Source organism: Zootoca vivipara, chromosome 2 (genome assembly GCF_965207765.1).
Source record: "Zootoca vivipara chromosome 2, rZooViv2.hap1.1, whole genome shotgun sequence".
Classification (NCBI taxonomy): domain Eukaryota; kingdom Metazoa; phylum Chordata; class Lepidosauria; order Squamata; family Lacertidae; genus Zootoca; species Zootoca vivipara.
This window is the reverse complement of record NC_142584.1, coordinates 106,552,279-106,576,823: the sequence shown is the minus strand read 5'-3', so window position 1 is coordinate 106,576,823 and position 24,545 is coordinate 106,552,279. Positions and strand designations below refer to the sequence as shown.

At 45.0% G+C, this 24,545-nt stretch overlaps 1 protein-coding gene across 1 annotated transcript in view; it reads right to left on the bottom strand.

The window, feature by feature from the left end:
- Positions 1 to 24,064, bottom strand: part of GNL1 (G protein nucleolar 1) — a 33,127-nt gene extending 9,063 nt beyond the window's left edge. The window contains exons 1-5 of the mRNA XM_060271217.2: positions 23,232 to 24,064; positions 14,375 to 14,543; positions 8,628 to 8,764; positions 7,375 to 7,526; positions 5,240 to 5,311 (exon numbers count right to left, since the gene is read on the bottom strand). Of these exons, the coding sequence (XP_060127200.2) occupies positions 5,240 to 5,311; positions 7,375 to 7,526; positions 8,628 to 8,764; positions 14,375 to 14,543; positions 23,232 to 23,307 (606 nt within the window). The 5' untranslated portion in view covers positions 23,308 to 24,064. The remainder of the gene's footprint in view (positions 1 to 5,239; positions 5,312 to 7,374; positions 7,527 to 8,627; positions 8,765 to 14,374; positions 14,544 to 23,231) is intronic.
- Positions 24,065 to 24,545: the final 481 nt, after the last annotated feature.

Here is a 24,545-nt window from a genome sequence, read left to right as displayed (position 1 = left end):
GTGTTGTGTGTTGCCTCTGTGCTGGGCGTTTTCCCAGTGTGCTCTTGGTGGGTGGTTTGGTTGTGTGGGTATTTTGTGTAAGTATTTTGTGTAAGCCTAATTTAATTTTTTGTAATTTTTCCTTTCTCCATTAAACCAAGCATTTGTTTAAGCCTTGGTCTCTATGTGTAAGTTCCTCAACCAGTTTCTGCTGATTTTGCTTTTAACCCTAACATCTTGGTTATGGGCCCAGTGGTTGAGCGTGGAACTGCACATGTTAGTTTTTGGAGAAAGGTTTAGAAAGGTTTTTTCCTTCTTTTTGCTGCAACGGTTTTGTGGGCTGGTGGTTGAAAAGTTCCAGCATGGCAGACCGTGTTGCTGAGGCTGAGAAGGCTTTAACATTCCCGCAACTAACGGCCGAGAACTACAGTCTATGGTCCTTTCGATTGGAAGCACTTCTAACTTCCCGTGATGTGTGGAAGTACGTGACCGAGGACCCTCCTGCTCCTGTGACCGATGCCTGGTCGAAAGGTGATGCTAAAGCAAGGGCATTAATTAACTTGTCTGTTAGTGATCAGCAAGTTGTGTATATAAGAAATAAGAAGACTGCCAAAGAAATGTGGGACAGTCTTGCGGCAGTGCACGTTAGAAAGGAGTCAGCGTCTGCCATAGCTAGTCAGATATCTGCTGTACCTCCAGCAAAATTAACTGTGGAAGGGGTAACAGCAAGATTGATGGGCGAGCTGGACAGAAGGGAGGCTTGTGGGATTAGCACTCCTATTTCTAAAAATAATGAGGAACGCCGTATGCAAGTCTGTGGTGATTCATCTGCTTTCAAAACTTCCAAGCATTGCTGGTTTTGTAAAAAGCAGGGGCACCTTGCGAGGGACTGCAAATTTAAAAAGCAAAATGCTTCAGAGTCCGTTCCAGTTCGTAAATCACAGACAGCAACCCAGCAGTCGGCAGCACATTGTAAAGATGGACGTGAGCCGCGAGCGTTCCATGCTCGTGAATTAGGTCGTAAAGTAATTAAAGATGACACGTGGAAATCGTTTGTAGTAGATTCCGGGGCGTCAATTCATCTTTGTAACGACCGAAGTCTGTTTATTTCTTTCGAAGAGGAAATTGGCACCATTCATCTGGCCAACTCCGACGTTCTACAGTCGCTTGGCAGAGGTACTGTGAAACTTGACTCCTTGAACATCACAATAGCAAATTGCACTTACTGCCCATCAGTGGACAATTTATTATCAGTAAGTTGCTTTGCACGCCAAGGAGTAACTGTGTGCTTCACAAAATCACTATGTGAGTTCTACAAAGGGGGAAAGCGTGTATTGTATGCCAGAGAGTCTGAAGGTTTATATAGACTATATTTTAAAAAGCATTCACAGCCACCTGTGAACTGTAGAGTAACCCAGCCAAGTCAAGGGTTGAGAAAAAGTCAGGGGCTGAGAAATGTAAAGCCTCACTCCGGATGTATTCATGAGGCGCATAGACTTTTGGGACATTTAAATTTCACAGATGTGATAAAGACAGAGAAGATTGTTGATGGACTAAACTTGAAGCCATGTAAATACTATATGCAATGTGTATCTTGTTGTAAGAATAAGATAAAAGTTGCAAGAAAGGGTAAATGCTCAGGCAGGAAAGTAACAGAGCCATTTGAACGTGTGCATTGTGATTTAGTAGGGCCACTCCCTCCTTCCTTAGGAAATTCAAAATATTGGCTTACTCTTATTGATCAGTACAGCAGATATTGTTTTGTTTACACCATTGCTGAAAAGTCACAAGCACTTGAGAAATACAAGATTTTTTGCAACTGGGTAAAAACCCACTTTAACAAACCTATAAAGCATTTGTTTTCTGACAGGGGGGGAGAATTTGTTTCTGAGGAATTTTCACATTTCCTGGAAGCGCAGGGGACTGTTCACGAGTTGTCCTGCCCTAGAAGTCCTTGGCAGAATGGGATTGTAGAAGTAGTGCAACGTGATTTGCAGGCAGGTGTTAAAACTTACTTGCATGATGCTAATTTGGGGAAAGAATATTGGGCGGAATCTCTTCATGCCTATCTTTTTGTTAAAAACAGATCCTATCATTCTAGTTTAAATGTTACACCCTATGAAATGTTGTTTAAAAAACGCCCTAATTTGAAATACCTGCGAATTTGGGGTTCAGACGTTATTATTCACTACCCTGCTAGACACAAGTTGGATGAGCGTAGTGTTCAAGGAAAGTTTATGGGCTACCAGCAGGGGGCGTACAGAGTTTATGTACCAGCAACTGGCAAATTTCATATTACCAGAAGCATGATTGAAACTGTAAATTGGAATAGAGTTGCTATTTTTCAAGATAGTGATGGTTTAGATAATGCTGATGAGGAGGAAGTAGAAGTAGAAGAGGGAGAAGCTGGAGCAGGGGATACTAGTGAATCTGAAGACGAAAAGCCTGTTGTGTCTGGTGATTTGTTTGAAAATTTAAAGACACAGACACCTAAAGAAAGGTTAAGTTCTTCTGAGTTTTCTGAAAGTAAGAAAAGCCCACAAGAGTCTCATCAGTCTGATGATAGCAATTTACAGTCTGAAGCTAGAAGTCCAAATAGTTCTACTGATTCTGAAGGGCCTAGCTCTTCGTCAGGACTAAGATGTTCAGACAGAAAGAGACAGGAACCAAGACGGTTTTCAAAAGAGCAGTTATACACTGTGTATGCCAATAAAGTAGTTTTTGAGCCAAAATGCTACAATGATGTTCAAAAATTACCTTTGCATGAAGCTGTAAATTGGTACAAAGCTATGGATGCTGAAATAGCTTCTTTAAAAGAGCATAACACTTGGTCTCTTGTACCACAAACCCCAGACATGAGAGTTATTGATTCAAAATGGGTTTATAAAGTGAAAATGAATGATAAAAACGAAGTTGTAAGGTACAAGGCTAGGTTAGTAGCCAGAGGTTTCCAGCAAATCCCAGGTGAAGACTATGATTTGTGTTACTCACCGAGCGTAAAATATGAATCTGTTAAGCTTTTGTTAAAAGATGCATCCCAGCGTGGACATTCTGTCTATCATGTAGATATAAAAACTGCCTATTTGTTTGCAGATTTAGAAGAACAAATTTTTATGCGTGTCCCTGATGGCGTAATCGCCACTAAAGGAGTAGTGTGCAAACTAAATAAATCTCTTTATGGTTTGCATCAGAGTGGTAAAAACTGGCATCAGACTTTAGTGAAGGAATTGCTGAATTTTGGCTTTACACAAGGCAAGGCAGATAACTGTGTATTTACAAAAGAAAATGGAAATTCTGTGACCAAATTATGTGTGTTTGTAGATGATATATTAATTTCTACAAAAACTAAACATGAATATACACAGATAGTGTCACTGTTACAAGAAAAATTTGATGTGGTAGAATTAGGCAAAGCTAAAAACTATATATCCATGCAAATTGAAGAAGGCAAAAATGGTTCTTATCTGATTCATCAAAATGCAAAAATAGATGATCTTGTTGAAATGTTATGTTTAAAGAATGCAAATGGGAAAGAAACGCCTATGGTATGTGGTTTCACTTTTACAGATGGCAATAACACGTTCTCTGACAAAACTTTGTATCGCTCTGCCATAGGCAAGCTCAATTTTATTCAAAGAGTTTCAAGGCCAGATGTAACTTATGCTTTTCATTTTCTGGCAAAATTTGTAGAAAAACCCACTACCCAATGCTTCAAAGCTCTTAAGAGAGTGGTGATGTACCTCAAACACACAAAACATTATAGGTTGGAATTTACACCATCTATTGACAAAGGTTTTGAAATATATTGTGATGCATCTCATGCTGTAGAGCAAAATAATTACAAAGGTACATCTGGTATGGTTTATTTTTATAATGGGTGTCCTTTTGAATGGAAAGCACAGAATCAAAGGATTAATTGTCTTTCTTCAACTGAAAGTGAGTTATATGCCTGTACTCAGGCCATCCGTGATATAGAGTGGTATTTACAAATATTTGAAGACTTAAAGATGCCAGCATCACTCCCAGTAAAAGTTTATCTCTATTCCCAGAGTGGACTTGCTATCCTGTGCTCAGAAACCAACACACAGCGCACTAGAGTGTTGAGATTACGTTTACAATTTGTAAAGAATTTGATTGCTGACAAAACAATTGTTTTTGAATATGTTCCAGGTGACAAACAAGTTGCAGACATCTTTACTAAAGCACTTCCAAAAGTTGCGCATGAAAGACATGTACAAAGTTTGTCTCTGTTTCACAATAATGAACTGCAGGGGATATGTTGAATGATTGTGTAAAAGTGTCATTATTGTTTCACTGTACCTTTAAGAGTCAGGAAAGATTTAATGACTGGGGCTCTGCAGCTGTGGAGCAGCTCTACAGGTGTTGCTGTGAAGCTGATGATGCAGGGTATATCAGGGGTGTTGTGTGTTGCCTCTGTGCTGGGCGTTTTCCCAGTGTGCTCTTGGTGGGTGGTTTGGTTGTGTGGGTATTTTGTGTAAGCCTAATTTAATTTTTTGTAATTTTTCCTTTCTCCATTAAACCAAGCATTTGTTTAAGCCTTGGTCTCTATGTGTAAGTTCCTCAACCAGTTTCTGCTGATTTTGCTTTTAACCCTAACAAGTATGTGGCTCCTGAAGGATCTTCCCATTTTCTTCTTAAGCAGCTAATAATAATAATAATAATAATAATAATAATAATAATAATAATAAATTGTTTATACCTCACCCATCTGGCTGGGTTTCCCCAGACACTCTGGGTGGTTCCCAACAGAATATTAAAAACACAATAAAACATTAAACATTAAAAACTTCCCTAATCAGGGCTGCCTTCAGATGACTTCTAAAAGTCAGATAGTTTTTTATTTCCTTGACATCTGACGGGAGTGCGTTCCACAGGGCAGGTGCCACTACCAAGAAGGCCCTCTGCCTCGTTCCCTGTAGCCTCGCTTCTTCTTTTTTATTTTCTTGCAGGGAGGGAACCGCCAGAAGGCCCTTGGTGCTGGACCTCAGTGTCTGGGCTGAATGATGGGGGTGGAGACGTTCAGCTAGGAATTCACATTAAACTGCTACCCCAGGACTACCCTTGGGGCATGTAGTAAAAAATTTTTTTTGGGGGGGAGGCTGCACTCCATAGAGTCAGCCCTAGAAATTCTCCTCCCACTTAGCTAGTTAAATCACATTAAAATCTGAGAAACCAAGTCAAAGGTCTGCGCAAACAAGGTCTATGGAGAACAAGCCACAGAACCGCAAAGTGTCCTTACTGGGTGCCGGATGTCTGTAATGAGTAACACAATGTCGGACATCTCCAGTACACGCCACAGCTGCCTCCATGTCTACAAGAGAAATCAGGAGATTAGAAAAGGCCTGTGTAAGATCACATTAGGCCTAAGGGGATTAAAAGGACCCCTTTGACCCTAGGTACTGTCACAGTGCTCGAAATCAAACTGGAGTCCCAGCAATCACAACTCCCCAAGGGCTTAATTGGCATTTTGGAGCAGAATCCGCAAATGTCATTGTGTTTACACTGCACCAAAAACCCAAGAAGAAGAAAAAAAAATTGAAAATGAAAAATGAAAGCACGTAGGAAAAAGCATGAAAGCCACATGTTAGATTGTCATGTGTGAAAATCGCGCACATGTGTCTCACTGGGTGGACGAATCCTAGGGAGTTGCTGCCAACTGTGTCCTTTTCATTGCTTGCACACCCAGTGAAATATGCACATGTGCAATTGCCACATGATTCTCATGCTATTTTCTGCACAATAGCATTTCCTGTTTAGAAACTGCATAATATGTGAAGCGAATATCCATGGAAACAGAATTAGGCGTTAATAGTTTGTTAAAGGACTGGAGGCAAAGGAAACAGTACTGGTTCATAAGGCGGGGGGAATCCAAAATCTGTAGTTGGGCGATACCTTTATAAGGGCCAACGTAAATGTCATAAAATATTGAGCAAACTTTCACATTCTCCAGGACTCTGTTTGTTGAACTGAACATTAAGCAAAAAAGGGATGGGGAGAGAGAGAGAGAGAAAGGAACTAGCTTGATGGTCTAGCTACAACCTGCATTTAGTCACAGCTTTTCAATAGTGTGTAGGAGACAGCACACCAAATTGGATTAGGCTGGATCAGGTCTCAAGTTACACCGAGGGCTGCAGAGACAAAGGCCACATTGACACCATACATTTACAGCACTACAATCTTGACTTCTGCCAAAGAATTATGGGAGCTGCAGTTTGCTAAGGTTGCTGGGAGTTGGTAGGAGACCCCACTATTCCCCTCACATAAGAGTTGCAATTCCCAGAGTGGTTCCCTCTTCGAAGGGAACTCTGGGAATTGTAGCTCTGTGAGGGGTGTCAGGATAAGGCCTACTTATCCCGAGTAGGACCCTGGCAGAGACAGCATTCTCCAGCCCGAACATCACAGCGACTGGTGCCAGGCGAACACCAGCACCCTTCACAGATACGCAGAGGTTTGCGCAGTTGCGTAACAGACTCAGTAGCACAGCATTTGGCTAAACTACTTTATTTACATATAAACACACGGAGCTCTTCATCATGGCTCCCTCTCTCTCTAGCATCACACAGCAAAGAGAAAGAACAAAGGAACAACAGTCCCACTTAGGAAGACAGGAAGACAAACATCCTGTCTACGTCACTTCCACTCTGTGGGAACAAAAACATATACAGCCATTGTTGTGGTTTAGTTGTTTAGTCGTGTCCGACTCTTCGTGACCCCATGGACCAGAGCACGCCAGGCACTCCTGTCTTCCACTGCCTCCCGCAGTTTGGTCAAACTCATGTTCGTAGCTTCGAGAACACTGTCCAACCATCTCGTCCTCTGTCGTCCCCTTCTCCTAGTGCCCTCAATCTTTCCCAACATCAGGGTCTTTTCCAGGGGGTCTTCTCTTCTCATGAGGTGGCCAAAGTATTGGAGCCTCAGCTTCACGATCTGTCCTTCCAGTGAGCACTCAGGGCTGATTTCCTTCAGAATGGATAGGTTTGATCTTCTTGCAGTCCTGGAATGAATCTCCCAACAAGGGGAATATATTGGGGTATCTCAACAACTCTCAGTACCCTTAACAAACGGCAGCCCCCAGAATTCCTTAGGGAGAAGCCATGACAACTTAAAGTGGTATCGTTGTGCTTTAAAGGCATGGAGTGAATGTGGCTAAAGAAACACAACTCTTTGTCGCCCCAGCTCTTGCCCCAAAATAGCTGAAACCCTGAACCATAAAAGCAAAGTTAATTACGCAAGATAACCAGTTACAAATCCGTTTTTGACACTTGACTCTGGCTGCATGAAATGAACGGACTGGTGGAAAAGATCACCCCACTCAGCTCCCATGCAGCTGAACCATTCAGCCTGAGTTTCCTCTTCAGGCTTTTAAAGGCTCACCTCCAAATTGTGCTCAAAGTAGCTCAGCTGGCTTGGTGGGAATGTACTGTAGATATTCTCGAGATATTCCCGAAAACACTTCTCCTCTCGGGCTAGGAGCTGGTCCTTGGTCATCTGATAATTCCAGGGCGGACGTTTTGGAAAATCCAGTGCTGAGAAAGGTTAAGGATCAGTTGGAAGATATAGCCAAGGTCTTGCAAGAAGCAGGAGAGAAGTTCTAAGGGGAAAAGCTACATCTTGCATTAATAAACTTCCCTGATCACTCCAACTCCCATCAGTGCTTTTCAACGATGCCACTTCTCTCTCTGGCTACCATTTGGAGAATCCGAGAAATATAAAGCCTTTCTGAAAGCCAGGACAAGGCTGACATTATGATAAGAAAGGGAGCATAAAAACTGAATTGAGCAGAGGCTTACTGAACTGATGGAATGTGGGCAACATGGCAGGCCTTTAAGGGGTTTTAAACTTGCATGCAGTCACATTAATGTTATATAAAAAATCCTTCCAGTAGCACCTTAGAGACCAACTAAGTTTGTCATAGGTATGAGCTTTCGTGTGCATGCACACTTCTTTAGATACGAAGTATCTGGTATCTGAAGAAGTGTGCATGCACACGAAACTTCATACCTATGATAAACTTAGTTGGTCTCTAAGGTGCTACTGGAAGGATTTATTTATTTTTTATTTTGACTGCGTCAGACCAACACGGCTACCTACCTGTAATTAATGTTATATATATATCAAACCAGGGCTGCCAAAAGTCCGGAATTTCCTGGACATATCCGGGATTCATCCACCAACAATAGCGTCCGGGCGGAATTTTCAGAAATTGGTTTAAATGCCCGGGAAAATCCAGGATGTATTGCAGCCCATATCAGTAGTGTTGATTTTTTTTTTCTAATTCCATTTTAAAAAAAGCTCAATAACTTAATTTTGGGGGATTTTGCAAATAAAGCTGAACAACTTTGGCCAAAAAAAAAGCTCCGGATTTTCACTTTTTGAAATATGGCAACTGTTTATCCACCTACTGCTTAGTAATAACAGGGAACTTTCATACTCAATCCCCATTTTTTCCTATTGGGGCCATTTTTAGACCACCTGCATATGGTACTTCCATAGGGCAAAACTGTCTGCTGCCTCCAGAGGCCAGGAGGGGTAGTGCTTTACAGGCAGAGGGAGGAACTCTTCTTCAGCATTTTCCCCTATCAGCCGAGACTCCCCACAAATGCCTTAGCCAGATCCCCTTTGCTCACCTGAACCAGTCTTATAAACGTCTTCTATGTCCACCTCCGTCTCAGCTTCTGGAGCCGGCTCCAAGATCTTCTCTCGGGCAATCTTTTTCCTCCGCTCCACCTCCTCTTTACTCTCCCGGTCAAAGTGCAGCCGGTATCTGTCAGGCAGGGGGAAAGCAGCGGAAGATCAGGCAGGGGCTACAAGGGAGGGGCCATCGTTGGCTGAAATTCGTTGCCCAGCTTCCCACCCGAGGCCCAGAACCGGGCATGTCTTGCTCAGTTTCAGGATTACAGTGATTTAAGCAGCCACTACAACACAACACAACACAATACATTACATCTGAAAGGAGGCCCAGGTTACCTGCCACGTGAAAAAGCTGCAGCAAAGTATGTTGGAAATGCAAAGAAAAAGAAGGCACGTTCTACTACATGTGGTGGATGTGCAAAGTAACAAAAGCATTCTGGGAAATGATATATAATGAGTTGGGAAAAAATGTTTCAAATAACATTTGTGGAAAAATCAGAGCCTTTTTTGTTAGGCATTATAGGTACAGAAATTCAAAAAGAGCAGAAAAGACTATTTATGTATGCGACGACAGCCGTAAAAATACTACTGGCCCAGAAATGGAAAGAAGATGAAGTTCTAACTGGAGAAGAATGGCTGATGAAGATGACGGACTATGCCAAAATGGCGAAACTGACCGGGAGAATCAGAGACCAGGATGACCAGAAGTTTAGGAGAGAATGGGAAAATTTATAGGTTACCTAAAAGAACATTGTAAACAGCTAAAAACTTTCGCAGGATTAAAAGACTTGTAAAAGACAAAATAGAATGGAAAAGTTAAAAATAGATATAACAAATTTGGGGGGGGGGGTTAGGATAAGTGGAATAAAAAGGGATGGACAATGGAAACCAGAGAAGGGCGAAGTCAATGGATTCTGAAAATCCTAAATGTAAAGGCGATTGATATGTTTAAATGAAAATTTGTTATGTAAAACTTAATTAAAAATATTTACATCAAAAAAAGCTGCAGCAAAGGATGTGACCCCGACATTCTCTCCCTGTTTCAGGAAAGGCCAGCAGTAATGACGGCCAGCAACTCGGACAGCTTTAAAAGATTAGACCGATTCATGGAAGATAAAGTGATTAATGGCTACAAACCAGAGGTGGTCATGTTTCTGAATCCCAGTTTTCTGGAAACTGCACAAATGTGGCGAGCCTCTAGTGCTCAGATTCTGCTTGTGGGCACCCCATAGGCATTTGGTTGGCCTCACGGGATGCTGGACTAGAAGCAGCCATTGGCCTGATCCAGCAAGCATCTTCTTGTCTACTTCCACAAAGGCCAGTATATATATCTATAGCCTCTGTCTCAGTCTGTGACACAGACTCGCACTATGGGGATTGCCTGGCATCAAATGTTATTGTCCCTTTGGTTAAGACAGGTATTTTAATACTTTGTAGTTTAAAACAGCACCGGAGGATGCTACATATTAAAAACAAACAAACCTGGAACCTTTTCATTTTGCTGTTTTTTTTTTTTTTATTAAGGATTTTCTTGTCTCTCGTAACATTTTTACAGATCAGTTTCATTTGTTGAGACATGGGGAAGGAAAGTTATTGCTGTTTCAATAACTCTTTAATTTGTGTATTGTGCCAAGTACGTTATTATTTTCCCACTATGTTTAACAGCTTTCATGTCTATTGCATTAATGTTTTTTATTTAAATGATATTGTAAACTACCCTGGGGCAAATTTATTACAAAGGGTGGTAACACAAATTCCTGAAATCAGAGGCAGGGCCTCCCCAGTCCATTTGGCCTGCCAGGCCACTTTGCCAAACCACACCCCACTTGCCAATCACCTGGTATCAAGTGTGGGCAGTTAAGAAGGCAACCGGGATGAGACAAAAGGGGCCTTCTGAAGCAACACACACACAGTGTTTCTGAAGTCTCAAAACTTGAAGACTTCAGAGCACAGTGCAGAGCTCTTTGAAAGCCCCTGTGTGATGCTTTGAAGCCCCAACTATAGCAGACAGGCAGCGTCGAGCAAGGCTGTTTGCGAGGGTCTTATGAAGAGCCCTGTGCAGCACTGAGGTCCAGCACCGAGGGCCTTCTGGCGGTTCCCTCGTTGCGAGAAGCCAAGTTGCAGGGAACCAGGCAGAGGGCCTTCTCGGTAGTGGCACCCGCCCTGTGGAACGCCCTCCCATCTGATGTCAAAGAGAAAAACAGCTACCAGACTTTTAGAAGACATCTGAAGGCAGCCCTGTTTAGGAAGGCTTTTAATGTTTAATAGATTACTGTATTTTATTTTTCTGTTGGAAGCCGCCCAGAGTGGCTGGGGAAACCCAGCCAGATGGGCAGGGTATAAATAATAAATAACAATTATTATTATTATTATTATTATTATTATTATTATTATTATTATTTCAAAGTTCCCAACATTCAGCTGTCAGGGCCTTACCTTCCAAGTCCCGGACTGCAGAATCCGGGACCGGCAGCCGTGTGACACTGGAAGTTGCGTCAACGTAACTTCCGGTGTCGTTTTGCCCTTCTATGGGCACAAAAATGGCTGCCGCTGGCTTCAAAAGTCGTTTCTACGCATGCCAGGAAGTGCGTCGACACAATTTTCGGTGTCGCTCTGCCCATCTATGGGCACCAAAAATGGCCGCCGCTGACACCGGAAGTTGCCTCCATGCACTTCCGGACATGCGTAGATGCGACTTTTGAAGTCAGCGACGGCCATTTTTGGTGCCCATAGAAGGGCAAATCAGAAAGGAAAAAAAAAGGCCACCGGCAGGAGAAAATAACGGAGAAAACGGGAGACGAAGTGATACGGGGGACCACCAGGAAAAGGTAAGTAAAAAGGGGGGTTTCCCGGGGAAAACAGGGTACTTGGCAGCTATGGTCAGGGCTTACAAATGCCATGTCACCATTGCATCAGATGATTGACTGGGACAGCCTTTCCCACCAGTCACAACTGGTAGGGGAGATAAGGATCTGGCCTGCTGGCTGGATCCGCCTCTTACCTTAAATGAAACAAAACAATAACAAACAATAGTGGCAACATGGATGCCCTTGCTACTGGCGGCCTGTTCCATTCATTCATATTTGTCCCTTTCCCCCAGTTAGTTGAGAAGGGATTTCGCGGGCTTCTAAAGTCTCACTCCGTCCTTGTACTGGCCAAGCTTTTGCAGGGATGTTTATCTTCAGGGATGAAATTACACCACATGCCTTAAGAGTTCTCTCTCAGCCTACCTCATAGGGCCAGGTGGAAAAGAGATAGGGGTTATGAAATAAGAGTGCAATAAAAGTGCTGCAGAAAACTATACAAGAGCCTGCCTCACATCAAGTTGGATCACTGATCCATGAGGTCTCCTCTGACTGGAGCAGCCTGTCAAGTTCTCTAGCAAGGAACATGGGTGGCTGTGATCAAGGACCACGATGGCTACGTTCTCCCTCTGAATGCCAGATGCTGGAAATCACAAGTGGGGCAATGTCAGGGGTTAAACCCGAGACTTTCGCCACGGAAGACACACATTCTTTCAACAAGACTCCTCTGAGTGCCTGGGTTTCATTTCCATGGAATAAATACAAAAAAGAGAGAGAAAATCCAAGTCTGGTGGTGGGAAACTGTAGACAGAACTCTCTGCTCCAGGAGGAAGGCTAGTGTTCATGAGAATAGTGTTGCATGCGCACATGAACGTTGTGACTTACTTTCGCATGCATGCTTTAACATACATTCACCCCACAGGAGGAGGGTTATGTGGTGAGACTGACAGCTCTCCCCTGTTCTGCCTTCTAAAGGAGAGCTTGTCATTTACTCTATGTTGCACTCAGAGGCACAACAGGAAATGGTGGAGCATGGCCTATTCTGCTAACGTTCACAAGTCGGGAGAAACTTTTCCTACATCCTCCTCACGTGCAAGTCTCTTACTGAGAAGAGTACAGGTGTCAAAAGCACGGTGCTGACTTCTTAAGTACTTGTAAATGTTCGTGTGCACGTGTGAGCGAAAGGGATTTCTGCCCTGAAGATGTCAGAGCAGCAGAATCGCAATTTTGAAAGGAAGTCCCTGGTTCTATTTCAAAATGGAGCACATCAGGGCGGCCTGCTCAGCTGAGGGGAATTCAAAGGAAGGATAAGAATGGAGGACTCACTGTCTCACATGCAGCAAAATTACCACACCTAAGCTAAGAACAACCAACACATTCTGACCACAAAAGTTGCACTTTACATTGAGTAGGCCCAGGCCATTAACCAACGTCCATGGGAAAAAAAAGAATTTGCCAATTAAGGAAATAAATGGGTTAGAGGAGGCATGGGGAGCTTATGGCGCTCCAAATATCAGTGGACTACAAATCCCATCACCCCTGGATGGGATTGATGGGAATGGAAGTCCAACCACATCCGCAGGTTAATAGGTTTTCTGGCCCTGAGTCACTCTAATTCAGGGATGGGTAATTTATGGCCATGCAGATATTGTGGGACTCCGGCTCCCTTCAGTCCTAGCAACATGGCCAATGGTCAAGGGTGAGGGGATTTGTAGTCCAATGCCACCCAGAGGCCCACAGGCCTTTCCACCACTGCAAGTAGCTGGGAAGTCAGATCTATATTATGGCTGTTCAGTCTCATTAGCATAATTAAACATGCATGTTATGGTTACGCCGGGCACACATGTGGGCGGGAGGGCTTACCAGGAGAAAGGGGCTCCTCCAATGAGCATCAGGTGGACTCCATTGTAATTGCCCAGAATGCCTTGCAGCAATAGTGCTGCTATTGGGGGGGGCATTGTGGTAAATACAAAGGCGGTTGCTTGGCATTCATTGGAGAGTAGGAAGAGCAGGGTCCAAGGGAGTGGTTTTAGTAGCAATCGGCTCCTAGCAGCTGCCCAAGATGTTGCCCTCTTCTCAGACCAGGAGCCACATCAGCTGAGTTAAGCAACATCTGGAGGGCCACAAGTTCTCAATCCCTGAAGCAGGAGCTTTCTCCAGCAGGAAGGGCACCCAAAGAGAGGCCTCTGAAGAGGAACACAGGGCATTAGCAGGGTGGGATGGAAGCAGGTTTCAGCTAACTGGGTCTCAACCCATGTAGGTCCCTGAAAGCTGGGAACAAGCACAGTGAATTGGGCTCAAGCAATGGAATGGGGTCTGGGGAGCTCATGCGAGAATATGTCCCTGATGAAGAATGTATCTTAAATCAGGATCAGATTTAAGGTGCTTGTTTTTTACCTTTAAAGCCCTATGCGGCTTGGGACCCTCGTACCTACGGGACCGCCTCTCCTGGCATGCCCCGCGGAGGACCTTAAGGTCCACAAATAACAATATTTTGGAGATCCCGAGCCATAAGGTGGATAGATTGGCCTCAGCTAGGGCCAGGGCCTTGTCAGTATTGACCCCGACTTGGTGGAACACTCTCTCACAGGAGACCAGGGCCCTGCGGGATTTGACATCTTTCCGCAGGGCCTGCAAGATGGAGCTGTTCTGCCTGGGTTTTGGGTTTTGATTTGGGCCATTTTAAAATGAGGCTGCATTTTAAAACAATTTTAAAATCTAAATTGTATTTTAACCTGCATTTTAATCAATTGTTTTTCTTTCTTTTAAGTTTTATTGTGATTTTGTTGATGTCAGCCGCCCTGAGCCCGACTCTCACTGGGGAGGGTGGGGTATAAATAAAAATTTATTATTATTATTATTATTAAAAGTTGTTGGGCAGCTTCAGCCCCTCCCCGGATGCCTCTTCAAATCAAGCGCAGCAAAATCCCCCACATTACCTGTTGGGATCGTAGCCATGTTCTCCCGGCTTGCGGACTTGGGGCTGCAAGTTCAGCTTGCGCACCTGCAGAGAGAACGACTCGCTGTCCGACGTGTCCGTATGGTCCTCGTGCCTGTCGTGGCTGCCACTCCGGCTGTTGGAGCTGGACCTCACGCCATCTTGAAAGCCTGGAGGGACAAGCAAAGGGGAAGTGAGCAGAGAGGCCGAGTCCTAACTCTGAAACTCCAGGGAAGGAATTCAAAGTACAGTGGTACCTCGGTTTATGAACACAATTGGTTCCGGAAGTCTGTTCATAAACTGAAGCGTTCATAAACTGAAGCGAACTTTCCCATTGAAAGTAATGGAAAGTGAATCAATCCGTTCCAGATGGGTCTGCGGCGTTCGTAAACCGAAAATTCGTAAACCGAGGTGTTCATAAACCGAGGTTCCACTGTGGCACTAAGTAGACCACTCTGCCTGTACAAAAGCTTCTGTTCGCCTGATGATGGAACCATCTCCCCTTCCATTGCTGTTCTGGGGGTTCTCCCGGCCCCCTCACAATTTCTGGGAGGCACAGGGGGAATTACAGTATTTTTCCGTCTATAAGACGCCCCCATGTATAAGATCCCCCCTATTTTGGGGGACTCAGATTTAAGAAAATTGGGGGGGGGTTGATGGCCCCATGTATAAGACGCCCCCTAATTTCCGACATCATTTTTTTTTAAAAAAACAACAACCTAGTCTTATACATGGAAAAATACGGCATATCATGATTTAAATCACTAGTCCAGGTCCCCAAACTAAGGCCCGGGGGCCGGATGCGGTCCACTCGCCTTCTAAATCCAGCCCATGGACGGTCCGGGAATCAGCATGTTTTTACATGAGTAGAATGTGTCCTTTTATTTAAAATGCATCTCTGGGTTATTTGTGTGGCATAGGAATTCGTTCATTCTCTCTCCCCCCCCCCATATAGTCCGGCCCCCCACAAGGTCTGAGGGAAAGTGTACCGGCCCCCTGCTGAAAAGGTTTGCTGACCCCTGCACCAGTCAGTAAGACTTGATTTAAATCCCCCCCCCAAAGGCTCATTCTTGCTGGTACCATCTTAATATTTACAACCAGGTTTCATTTTTGGAATAATAAATTTTCAGAGTAGTTTTTACAGTTATATAAAAAATGACTGATTTGTTTATATTATTAGAAATACATAGATAATTATGAAATTATTGTGAGGTTTAATAAGTTAATTGTTTATATTTGGACAACTTTTCTGCTGTACTTTATTGTAAGGGGAAAACAACCATTTCCTTAAATAAATTGTTTAAATTGTTATTAACTAAAACAATAACATTATAGCATATGTATCCATGTTTGTTAACTGCTGTGGTTAGTCTAAATTTTTTTTAAAAAAAGTTTGAGTTTTAGCACACATGAAAAGCTTTAAACAAATCCTTATTTCCTGATGAATAGCCTTGGGACTATAATGTAACTTAAATAGAAAACTATCTTTAGGAAGATTTTTCCTCCAAAAGCATTTTATTTTAAAATCCAATTTAGATTTTAAAAATGCGATTTAGATAAAATAAAATAAATCTGATTTTTTTTAAAAAAATTTTTTAAAAAATCATTGATTTCTTTATCCACGCTGGTTGAAAACCACACCAGGGGTGGGAAGCAACGGGTTCCCAGATGTTGCTGGGACTACAACTCCCATCATCCATGACCACTGGCCACGCTGGATGGGACAAGAGACACGAAAGTTCAAAACCACTAGATACCCGTCGAAATTATAAGAGGCGGAGGGAGTGGGATTTGAGGGTCGCGTTGCAATACAGAAGGCAAACGCCTCCCAGCCAGATTTCTGTGTAGGGGTTTAAAGTAGACAAGAACACAACAGCACCTTAGACTCTACCCACATTTTTGGCCAGGGTGTGCACCGTAACTAAAAGCAGGGACGGGCGTTTGCAGACTTAACAGAGGGAGGTAGAACTAAAGGGATTCCAGGGCTTGTTCCTATGAGGGCGAGGGAGCAATCCAGTTCTACGGCCAAAGGTGGAGGCCGAAGGAAGGAGAAAGGACAGGCCGCCTGGGCGTCTGTTGTCGACTCTGCAACAACTCAGCCGCCTGACCTTGGCAGGAGGAGTAGAAAGGGGATTTGCCTGAAAGAGCTGCAACAGTCTTGCTGGTTGTTTCTGAGGGGCTTTTGAGGCCGAGAAGGGGCTCAAAAGACAGGAAACAGATGACTCACCCCAGGGTGGGGCCTGTAGTCTTGTTATCGACTGCTCCCAGCTCACATCTGCAAAGCCGGGCTGTGGTGTTGGTGGGTGGGGAGGATAAAGAGCCAGCCATTTTTCCAAATCATGAAACAGGAGACCCAGCCCCTAATTCATGGAGCGGAGAACTCTACTGACACAGAGCTCTCTCCTCAGCACCGATCATTTACATACAAAGACATATTTTGCTTTGCACATACGCTTGCATGGGATGGGTGGGCGGACCGCGGACCACCCATCGGACTAGATTCTGAAGTACAACTTTCCCAGTGCCCAACTGGGCTTACTGGCTGTTAACGGTCGTGCCAATGCAACAGTGCCACTGCCTTCTCTTGCAGCAGCCACACCTGTGAGTTTGCCTCTCCCCAAATTTCCTGTTCTCAGTCTTAAGGTTTTAAACTGGCCCTCAGGATGAAGGTCTTTGATCCTTGCAACACGTTCCTGTTTTTCCTGTTTGCTTCCAAGGATAGGCTGATTGATAACCCGGCAATCCAGAGCCCCTACACCAGCCAGCAGTAGGCAGATGTCAGGCAAGATCTGAGGCTCAGCAGAAGAGCACATGATTGGCATGCAAACGGTCCCCACAGTTCAATCCGCAGCATATCCCAGTGTGGAAGGTAGACATCTCAGTCCAACAAGCTGGAAAGACACTGCCGGTCAGTGTAAACCAGTGTTTCCCAAACTTGGAGCTCCAACTGTTTTCAGACTACAACTCCCATCATTCCTAGCTAGTTAGCAAGGCCAGCGGTCAGGGGTGATGGGAACTGTAGTCCCAAAACAGCCTCGGTCCAGTATACCTGAAGGAGCGTCTCCACCCCCATTGTTCTGCCCGGACACTGAGGTCCAGCGCCGAGGGTCTTGTGGCAGTTCCCTCGCTACGAGAAGCCAAGTTACAGGGAACCAGGCAGAGGGCCTTCTCGGTAGTGGCACCCACCCTGTGGAATGCCCTCCCACCAGAGGTCAAAGAGAACAACAATTACCAGACCTTTAGAAGGCATCTCAAGGCAGCCCTGTTTAGGGAAGCTTTTAATGTTTGATTTCTGTATTTTAATGTTTTGTTGGAAGCCACCCAGAGTGGCTGGGGGAACCCGGCCAGATGGGCGGGGTATAAATAATATATTATTATATTATTATTATTATAGAGACCCAAATTTGGGAAGCACTGGTGTAGACAATAGTAAGCTACATGAAACGATGGTCTGACGTGGTATAAGGAAGTTCCCTACGTTCTTTTGGTGGTTTAGTGAAGCAAGAAACTCATCGCGAAGAAGGTCACCCTTCAGATACCGGTATCCTGGTCCCAGTGGCTTTAATTGCCGTTACCAACATTACAGAAACAAATCCATGTGCATTAAAAGTTTGAAGCCTGAGTCCCTCTATCCACCGCATCAGGGCTGGGGAACCTGTGTTCCTCCAGATGTTGCAGGACTACAACTCCCATCATCTCTGACCACTGGCCACACTACTTGGAGGCTGCTGGGAGGAGAACTCAGGCTACCTCCCCTGCATGCACTGAATAGGAGAAAGGAGAAAGACTGTGATGCGGCCCTGCCTTAAAAACTGCAAACAAAGAACAAAGAAGTAAATCTATCTCACCTGAAGAACCACCGCAGGACTCCAAATTTGCTTATACTGTATGTTCATGTGAGCAAAGGTACTACCATAATGTCCCAATTATGTGTGTGGAGCCTAAACGTTTTGGCCAGAAGTCAGGGAGTGGGACATACGGATTTCACTAACAGCTCCACAGCTTTCCATCTACGATTTCAAGCGCTTTGCAGTTATATATTTACTTCCCCAAAACTTTGCCCGATCCACCATTTAAGCTGAGCTTTGACATCTTGATGCATGCAGGCAGGGTGGCTGGTGAAACGGTCATACTCCTCTAATCTAGTCAGGTTTGAAAAGGTCGAATCTGCCGTGCGACAGCAATATCCCACAGTCGCCTCTAAAGTATTTAGTTTTTGATTCGACACCAACAACAAATCCGCAAAGCTATTGAAAATATTAGCAAGCAACATTCCCGTCAGCGTATTCAAATAAAAGCACACACAAAAGGAATGTTGTGTAAAGCAATTCAACAACTAATGCAGTTCAGTACAAACGTGTATTAATATAAAATAATAATTATCAGAAATGGCTATCCAATCCTCTTTTAAAGCCATCCAAATTGGTGGCCATCACTGCCTCCTGTGGCAGGGAGTTCCGTAGTTTAACTATACACTGTGCAACAGTATTCTATCTAGGAAGGGCCCTCTTCACCCAGTGCAGCAATACAATCCCAGAAGCAGTTTCTTCCATAGTTCTGGCCCAGAAGTGAAGTGGCACACTCATGCCCACCTTCCTGTTCTGTGTCAACCGGTGCTCTCTTATCTGAGAAACCAGTGCAAAAAAAAAAGCGCCAGCTGCCCATTTAATGCCCTACAGAGTTATTTCAGTCCCATTAGCACATAATTCATAACCCCCATAAAGCGTTTTCATCCCACTGCCTGTCACTGAAGCTCAGCACTTTTCTTTCCAATTGTTTCTAGTTGAGTTGGCACAGTAGCAGTTTGAGCACAGTGCATCTCTCTCTCTGTCACAAGAGGTGGGGTTTCCTCCCCTCCCCTCCTTCATATGAATCCCCCCCCACACACACACCATAACGCAGCAACACAAGAGGATACGTCACCTCCCTCTGTTAGCTCTGCCCGACAAAGATGCTACAGTCAACAAAAACCTTGCAGGGCGCAGGAGTACAGCTAAATAGCCTGGACCACGCTGGCTATTTTTAAATAAGACCGCATTGAAAACGACCGTATTGCACTGGAATGAACGGCTTAGCGTAGATCCAGCTATAATGGCACACCGGTCGGTACTACTACCCCTTGTTTCTGAGCAAAGCTTCCATTTATACCACATGCACCTATCACGGTCTCAAAAGCCCCGTAGCTTTCCGACTGCCGAAATTGTTAATACAAGGATCTGATCCAGGGACAGTAGGATGGGCTCCCCCCCCCTTAATGCACCCAAGTCAATGTCTGACGTCTTATTTTGCTTTAATATCTGTTGGAAGCCGTCCAGAGTGGCTGGGGCATAAGCAACAACAAAAATAATAGTTATAACAAAAGACAACAATAACAATAATAGCTGATTATAATAACTGAGGTCCAGCGCCGAGGGCCTTCTGGCGGTTCCCTCATTGCAAGAAGCCAAGTTGCAGGGAACCAGGCAGAGGGCCTTCTCGGTAGCGGCGCCCGCCCTGTGGAACGCCCTCCCATCAGATGTCAAAGAGAAAAACAGCTACCAGATTTTTAGAAGACATCTGAAGGCAGCCCTGTTTAGGGAGGCTTTTAATGTTTAATAGATTATTTTATTTCATTTTTCTGTTGGAAGCCACCCAGAGTGGCTGGGGAAACCCAGCCAGATGGGCGGGGTATAAATAATAAATTATTATTATTATTAGCTATAAAGCAAGCTATGCATAAAGGAAGTGGAATGGGACATGGCGCAGGCCTGAGCAATTTGTGGTCCACCATGCTGAATGGAGTTCACATCACATCTGACAGGCGCTCGACGAACCTCTTGATACTGCAGACCCTGCCTGGGCCTGCAGAAGTGAAAAGGGCTGCTAACCACCAGGCAGGCTGCCTTCAGCTTGGTGGGTTGCAAGATATGCAGGCCTGATGCAAACATTACAATGTAATGCTAAACACAGATACAGCCCTATTGATTTCAGGGCAAGTTAAGGCCAAGGTGGAACCTTGTGGCCCTCCAGATGTTGTTGGGACTCCAGGAGAAGAGACATGGCTTAGCTGCAGGGGATCTGTTTTGCATGCAGAAAGTTCCATGTTCAGTTCCTCCAGTCAATTAAATCCGCCCCCCCTGTGGAAGTTTATTTCCTGGGGTAAAACCCAAGAAAAAGCTCAAGAACTTTAACCCTAAAAAAAAAAAAAGCTCAGCAATTGTGGGTTTAAAATCGTAAAATCTGGCCCTCTTTGAAAAAAGTTTGGGCACCCCGATATCCTATATAATAAAGTGCAAGTGTCTCTGCGTCCAGTCTCTGTGTCCGTGGGATAGCGCTACTGCGCATGTGCCCCACGGGCAGCCGTTGGGACTTGGAGCGCAGAGACTTCGGATGGGATAAACCAGGACCGTGAGAGAGATTACATGCTTTCATATACACAACCATACAAAAAAAAAAGTGTGTGGCTTCCCCTTGCCTCTGCTGCGCTATGGAAGGATCTCTCTCTTTCCTCCTGGTTTCTTCTCTGTTAGAGGGGAAGGAGAGGAGGCAGGCGTGTGCCGGCGAAAGGGAAAGGGAGGGTAGGTGGGTGTGGATAGAGAGCGCGAGCGCGAGCCGCGAGTGATGCGGCTGCTGGGCTGAAGGATCGTTTAGCCGTTACTGAGGGGCGAGAGCAGGAGAGCGAGTGGGCGGGCGCACCTGCGGGGGAAGGGGGAATTAGTCCCTGGAAGTGTGTGTGGATATGTTTTGGGGGGTTGGAAGGGCTGCTGCAACTGGGACCAGCGAGGGGAGAGGGAGAGAGAGAGAGAGAGAGAGAGAAAAGAGGAGTAGAAAAAAGAGGGTGGGAAATGGGGAGGGAGAGAGGAAGCTGAGGAGGCAGCTGGCTGGGGCGGGGGGGGGCGGGGAAGGGACTGAGTGAGGGGCTGAGGTGGCGGCGATTGGTGAGTCATGGGGGGGGACCCCGCTAATTAATTCTAGCACCCGTTAATTTAACGGGCTTCATGATACTAGTAGACAATATTGACCTAGGAGGGCCTATGATCTGACTCCGAACTCTTGTCAGTCCCAGCCAGCATTAACATCTTGATGACCACAGCTTCCACATTCCTACTTTAATGCAACCTTTTACTAATGCGTTCTTTTTTTAATAAATAAAAAATCCATATAGAAAATTACATTTGTTACTGAACAATTGAACAAAGCTAGTGATTTCCTGCTCACCCAACACTGATATTTATAACCCAAATTACATACAATTGCATTTTAAGGTTTCGTCTTACTTAATTCCATCCCCTCTAACATGTTTCTTAACAAACCACACCATTTTCGCAGTTTCCCTGCTCACTTTTAGAGCTGTTTTTGCGCCTCTTCATGCCACTTCCATGTTCGCAGCAATGTGCGTGCCCATAAATGGGGAGTTACCTGTAAATTTGTATTCCATGCTTTCAGTATGTTATTTGCAAGTCTCTCCCCTCTTGTCCTAACAATAACCCTGTGAGGTAGATCAGGCTGAGAGACCCAAGTTCACCCAGTGTTATTTGTTGTCAGAGTGGAGATTTGAACCCAGCTCTCCTAGTTCAACGCTCCAACTGCTAATACCACATTGGTTCCCCTCCTCCCATAAATTGTACTTTTATACACAGTTACTTGGAAGTAAGTCCTACTGAGAGAAACCATGTGTAAGATCTGGCTGTGTATATCTGGAAAGGGACAAAATTGAATATGAATAGTAGAACAGATTCAATGGTTACAGCCCAAAGCCAAAATAACTGAAGGAAAGAGTTGTGTTCTGTATTTGAAAAGTGTTTCTGTCTCCCCGCTATGGGGAGGTGAGGACACAGCATTCCCGATGCACTGGAGAAGGGCAGTTTATTCCATTAAGTAGTTTTAGGTGGGAGAAAAAGAGAAAACAATATAATGCCCACTGCATTGCAGATGTTGGGTGTACACAGAAATCTAGCAAGCACCCCCAATGCCTTCCAAAGAGAGAATCATCCTTCAAGTGTACATCAAGAGGCCATTATCCAAAAAATGGGAGGGGGGAACCTAAAATTTTATTTTGAACACAGTTTAAAAGGTGGTTCAGAAGTAAGAGGCTAGTGCTCCCTCTACCAAAAGGGCCTAGTTTTATTTCATTTTAGGGAGAAGACTGGACGACTGCTCCACAAAAGAGTTGACAATTCCATGTACGTGTGCGTACATGCAAAGGGGGGGTGGGGAAGAGATAAGTCTTGTCAATTAGCATGAATTAGCAGCATGCACCCCACATGTCAGAAGCCAGAGAGAGAAAGTGAACATCTCTAGACTCATCTTCCAAATTGTTTCCAGGAGGGGAGCAGCGGGGTGCTAAGTCGTGAGGTGAAAGGCCTGGCTCACTTATGCCTGCCCACCCCCGCTTTGCAGAGAGAGAGAGAGAGAGAGAGGAGGGAAAGGGAGAGGAAGAGATAGGTGCTAAACGTTTTCAGGAAAGAAGATTTGCTTTCTCTGTAAGCGGTTCATGCAGAAGCCAATAAATATCCAAACGCCCCCCCCCCGATTTGTTTTAATGGAGGAGAGGTAGAGGTCACGCTTTCTCTTCCCTCCAACGCCCCCTCTAAAATGTTTCAAGGAGGAAGAGGAGGTGTGGCCTTATGCTACCCAGATGTTTGTGTGGGCGATCATAAGAACCAGATGTTGCTAATGATCGGTCCCTTCGCATCATGAAAAGGGGAGAGGTGTTTGGGGGGTAAGAGAAAGGTGAGGATACAGATGTTGAAGAGAGGGGGGATCCTCCCCACATGCAGCCCAAAGAGGGTGGGGGAATGTTACATCCTTCCAGTTGTTTCAAGGTAGGGCCGGGGCCCCGCCCCCTCCCGCACGGCCCCGCCCCCTCCCGCGCTCACCCTGCCGCTTTCTCTCCCGTTTGTCCTGCAGCTGCTTCTTCTTCTGCTTAGCGCTGAACGGCCTCTTGCGGTGCATGTCCTATCCCGGCTGCCGTCCCCTCCTCCTCCTCCTCCTGCTCCTCCACCACCAGCCCCGACTCGCGGCACCGGAGTGGGCGTGGCCAAGGGGAGAGCGCTCCTCAGCGGAGAGATGAGGGCCCAATGAGCACCGCGCAAGAGGCGGGGCCGAAAGGAAAAGGGGGCGGGGCCTCCCGAGTGAAAGAATGCGGGGCCGTGACGTAGGGAACGGAAACGCTGAAGTTGTGCGGAGAGGGGGGGGGGAAGCTGACTGGTTGGCCAAACCATTCGGGACTCATAAAAAGGGAGGTGGACGGAGGCGATGGAACGTCGCCTTCCACGAAAACGGAACGCGATTTGGGATTTGCGGACGGTGCCATTAAGGGTGGCGCGGGGGGAGAGAAATCAAGACCTCGCACTGCCATTCTGCAAGGGTGCTCGGGCCGTACCATTTCAGTCGGGGGAGGAAGCGGACGGAACTAAACTGCTCCATTCAACCATTTGATGGAGCCTTTGAGCGCCTCCTAGTGCTGTTTGGGAAAAGCGCAGACGGAATTCCCACCTTCTACAAAGACTTGAGAATCGTAGAGTTGGAAGGGGCTGTAAGGGTCATCTAGTCCAACTCCCTGCAATGCAAGAATAATGCAGTGCAACATGCAATTTACTAGTTTCATTTACTGTAATACTGTTTGTTTCCGCATCAGAGATGAAAAAGGGAAATGGACTTGGAAGGAAAAACACCCACTACCCTTCCCTCAATGGTCTGAATAACTTACTGCTCTTTCAACTGTATATCAGTCTCATTTGGTTTTCTATCTGGGCATGTGGGCTGCTTATGTTTTTATAGAATAAAACCATTTGCATCTAAGGCAACAATAATATTTTTAGTGGGGGTAGGCAGGACATCCTAAGTGTCATGTCTAGGCCCACTGAAATCAACTGATTCAAAAATGCTTATTAAGAAGTGAGGTTAATAATCTTACTATGTCCTGAAGCACCCATCTAATATATTGGGACTTAATTCATAAGAATGCAGTTAGAGCTGGCTGTCTATGTGTTTGGAATTGCAGCCAGATTTTAAATACTCCATTAACTGTCTTGTTATATAGATTTTTGGCCACTAACAAAGGAACTGACATTATTTGAAAGCTTACATTCTTTCATTAAGTTAATAGTGACTGCTACATTATTTATTGGGTTTATTAATGGCTTCCCATGAGGTATGCAATAAAAAAGAACTGCATATATAAAAACAGG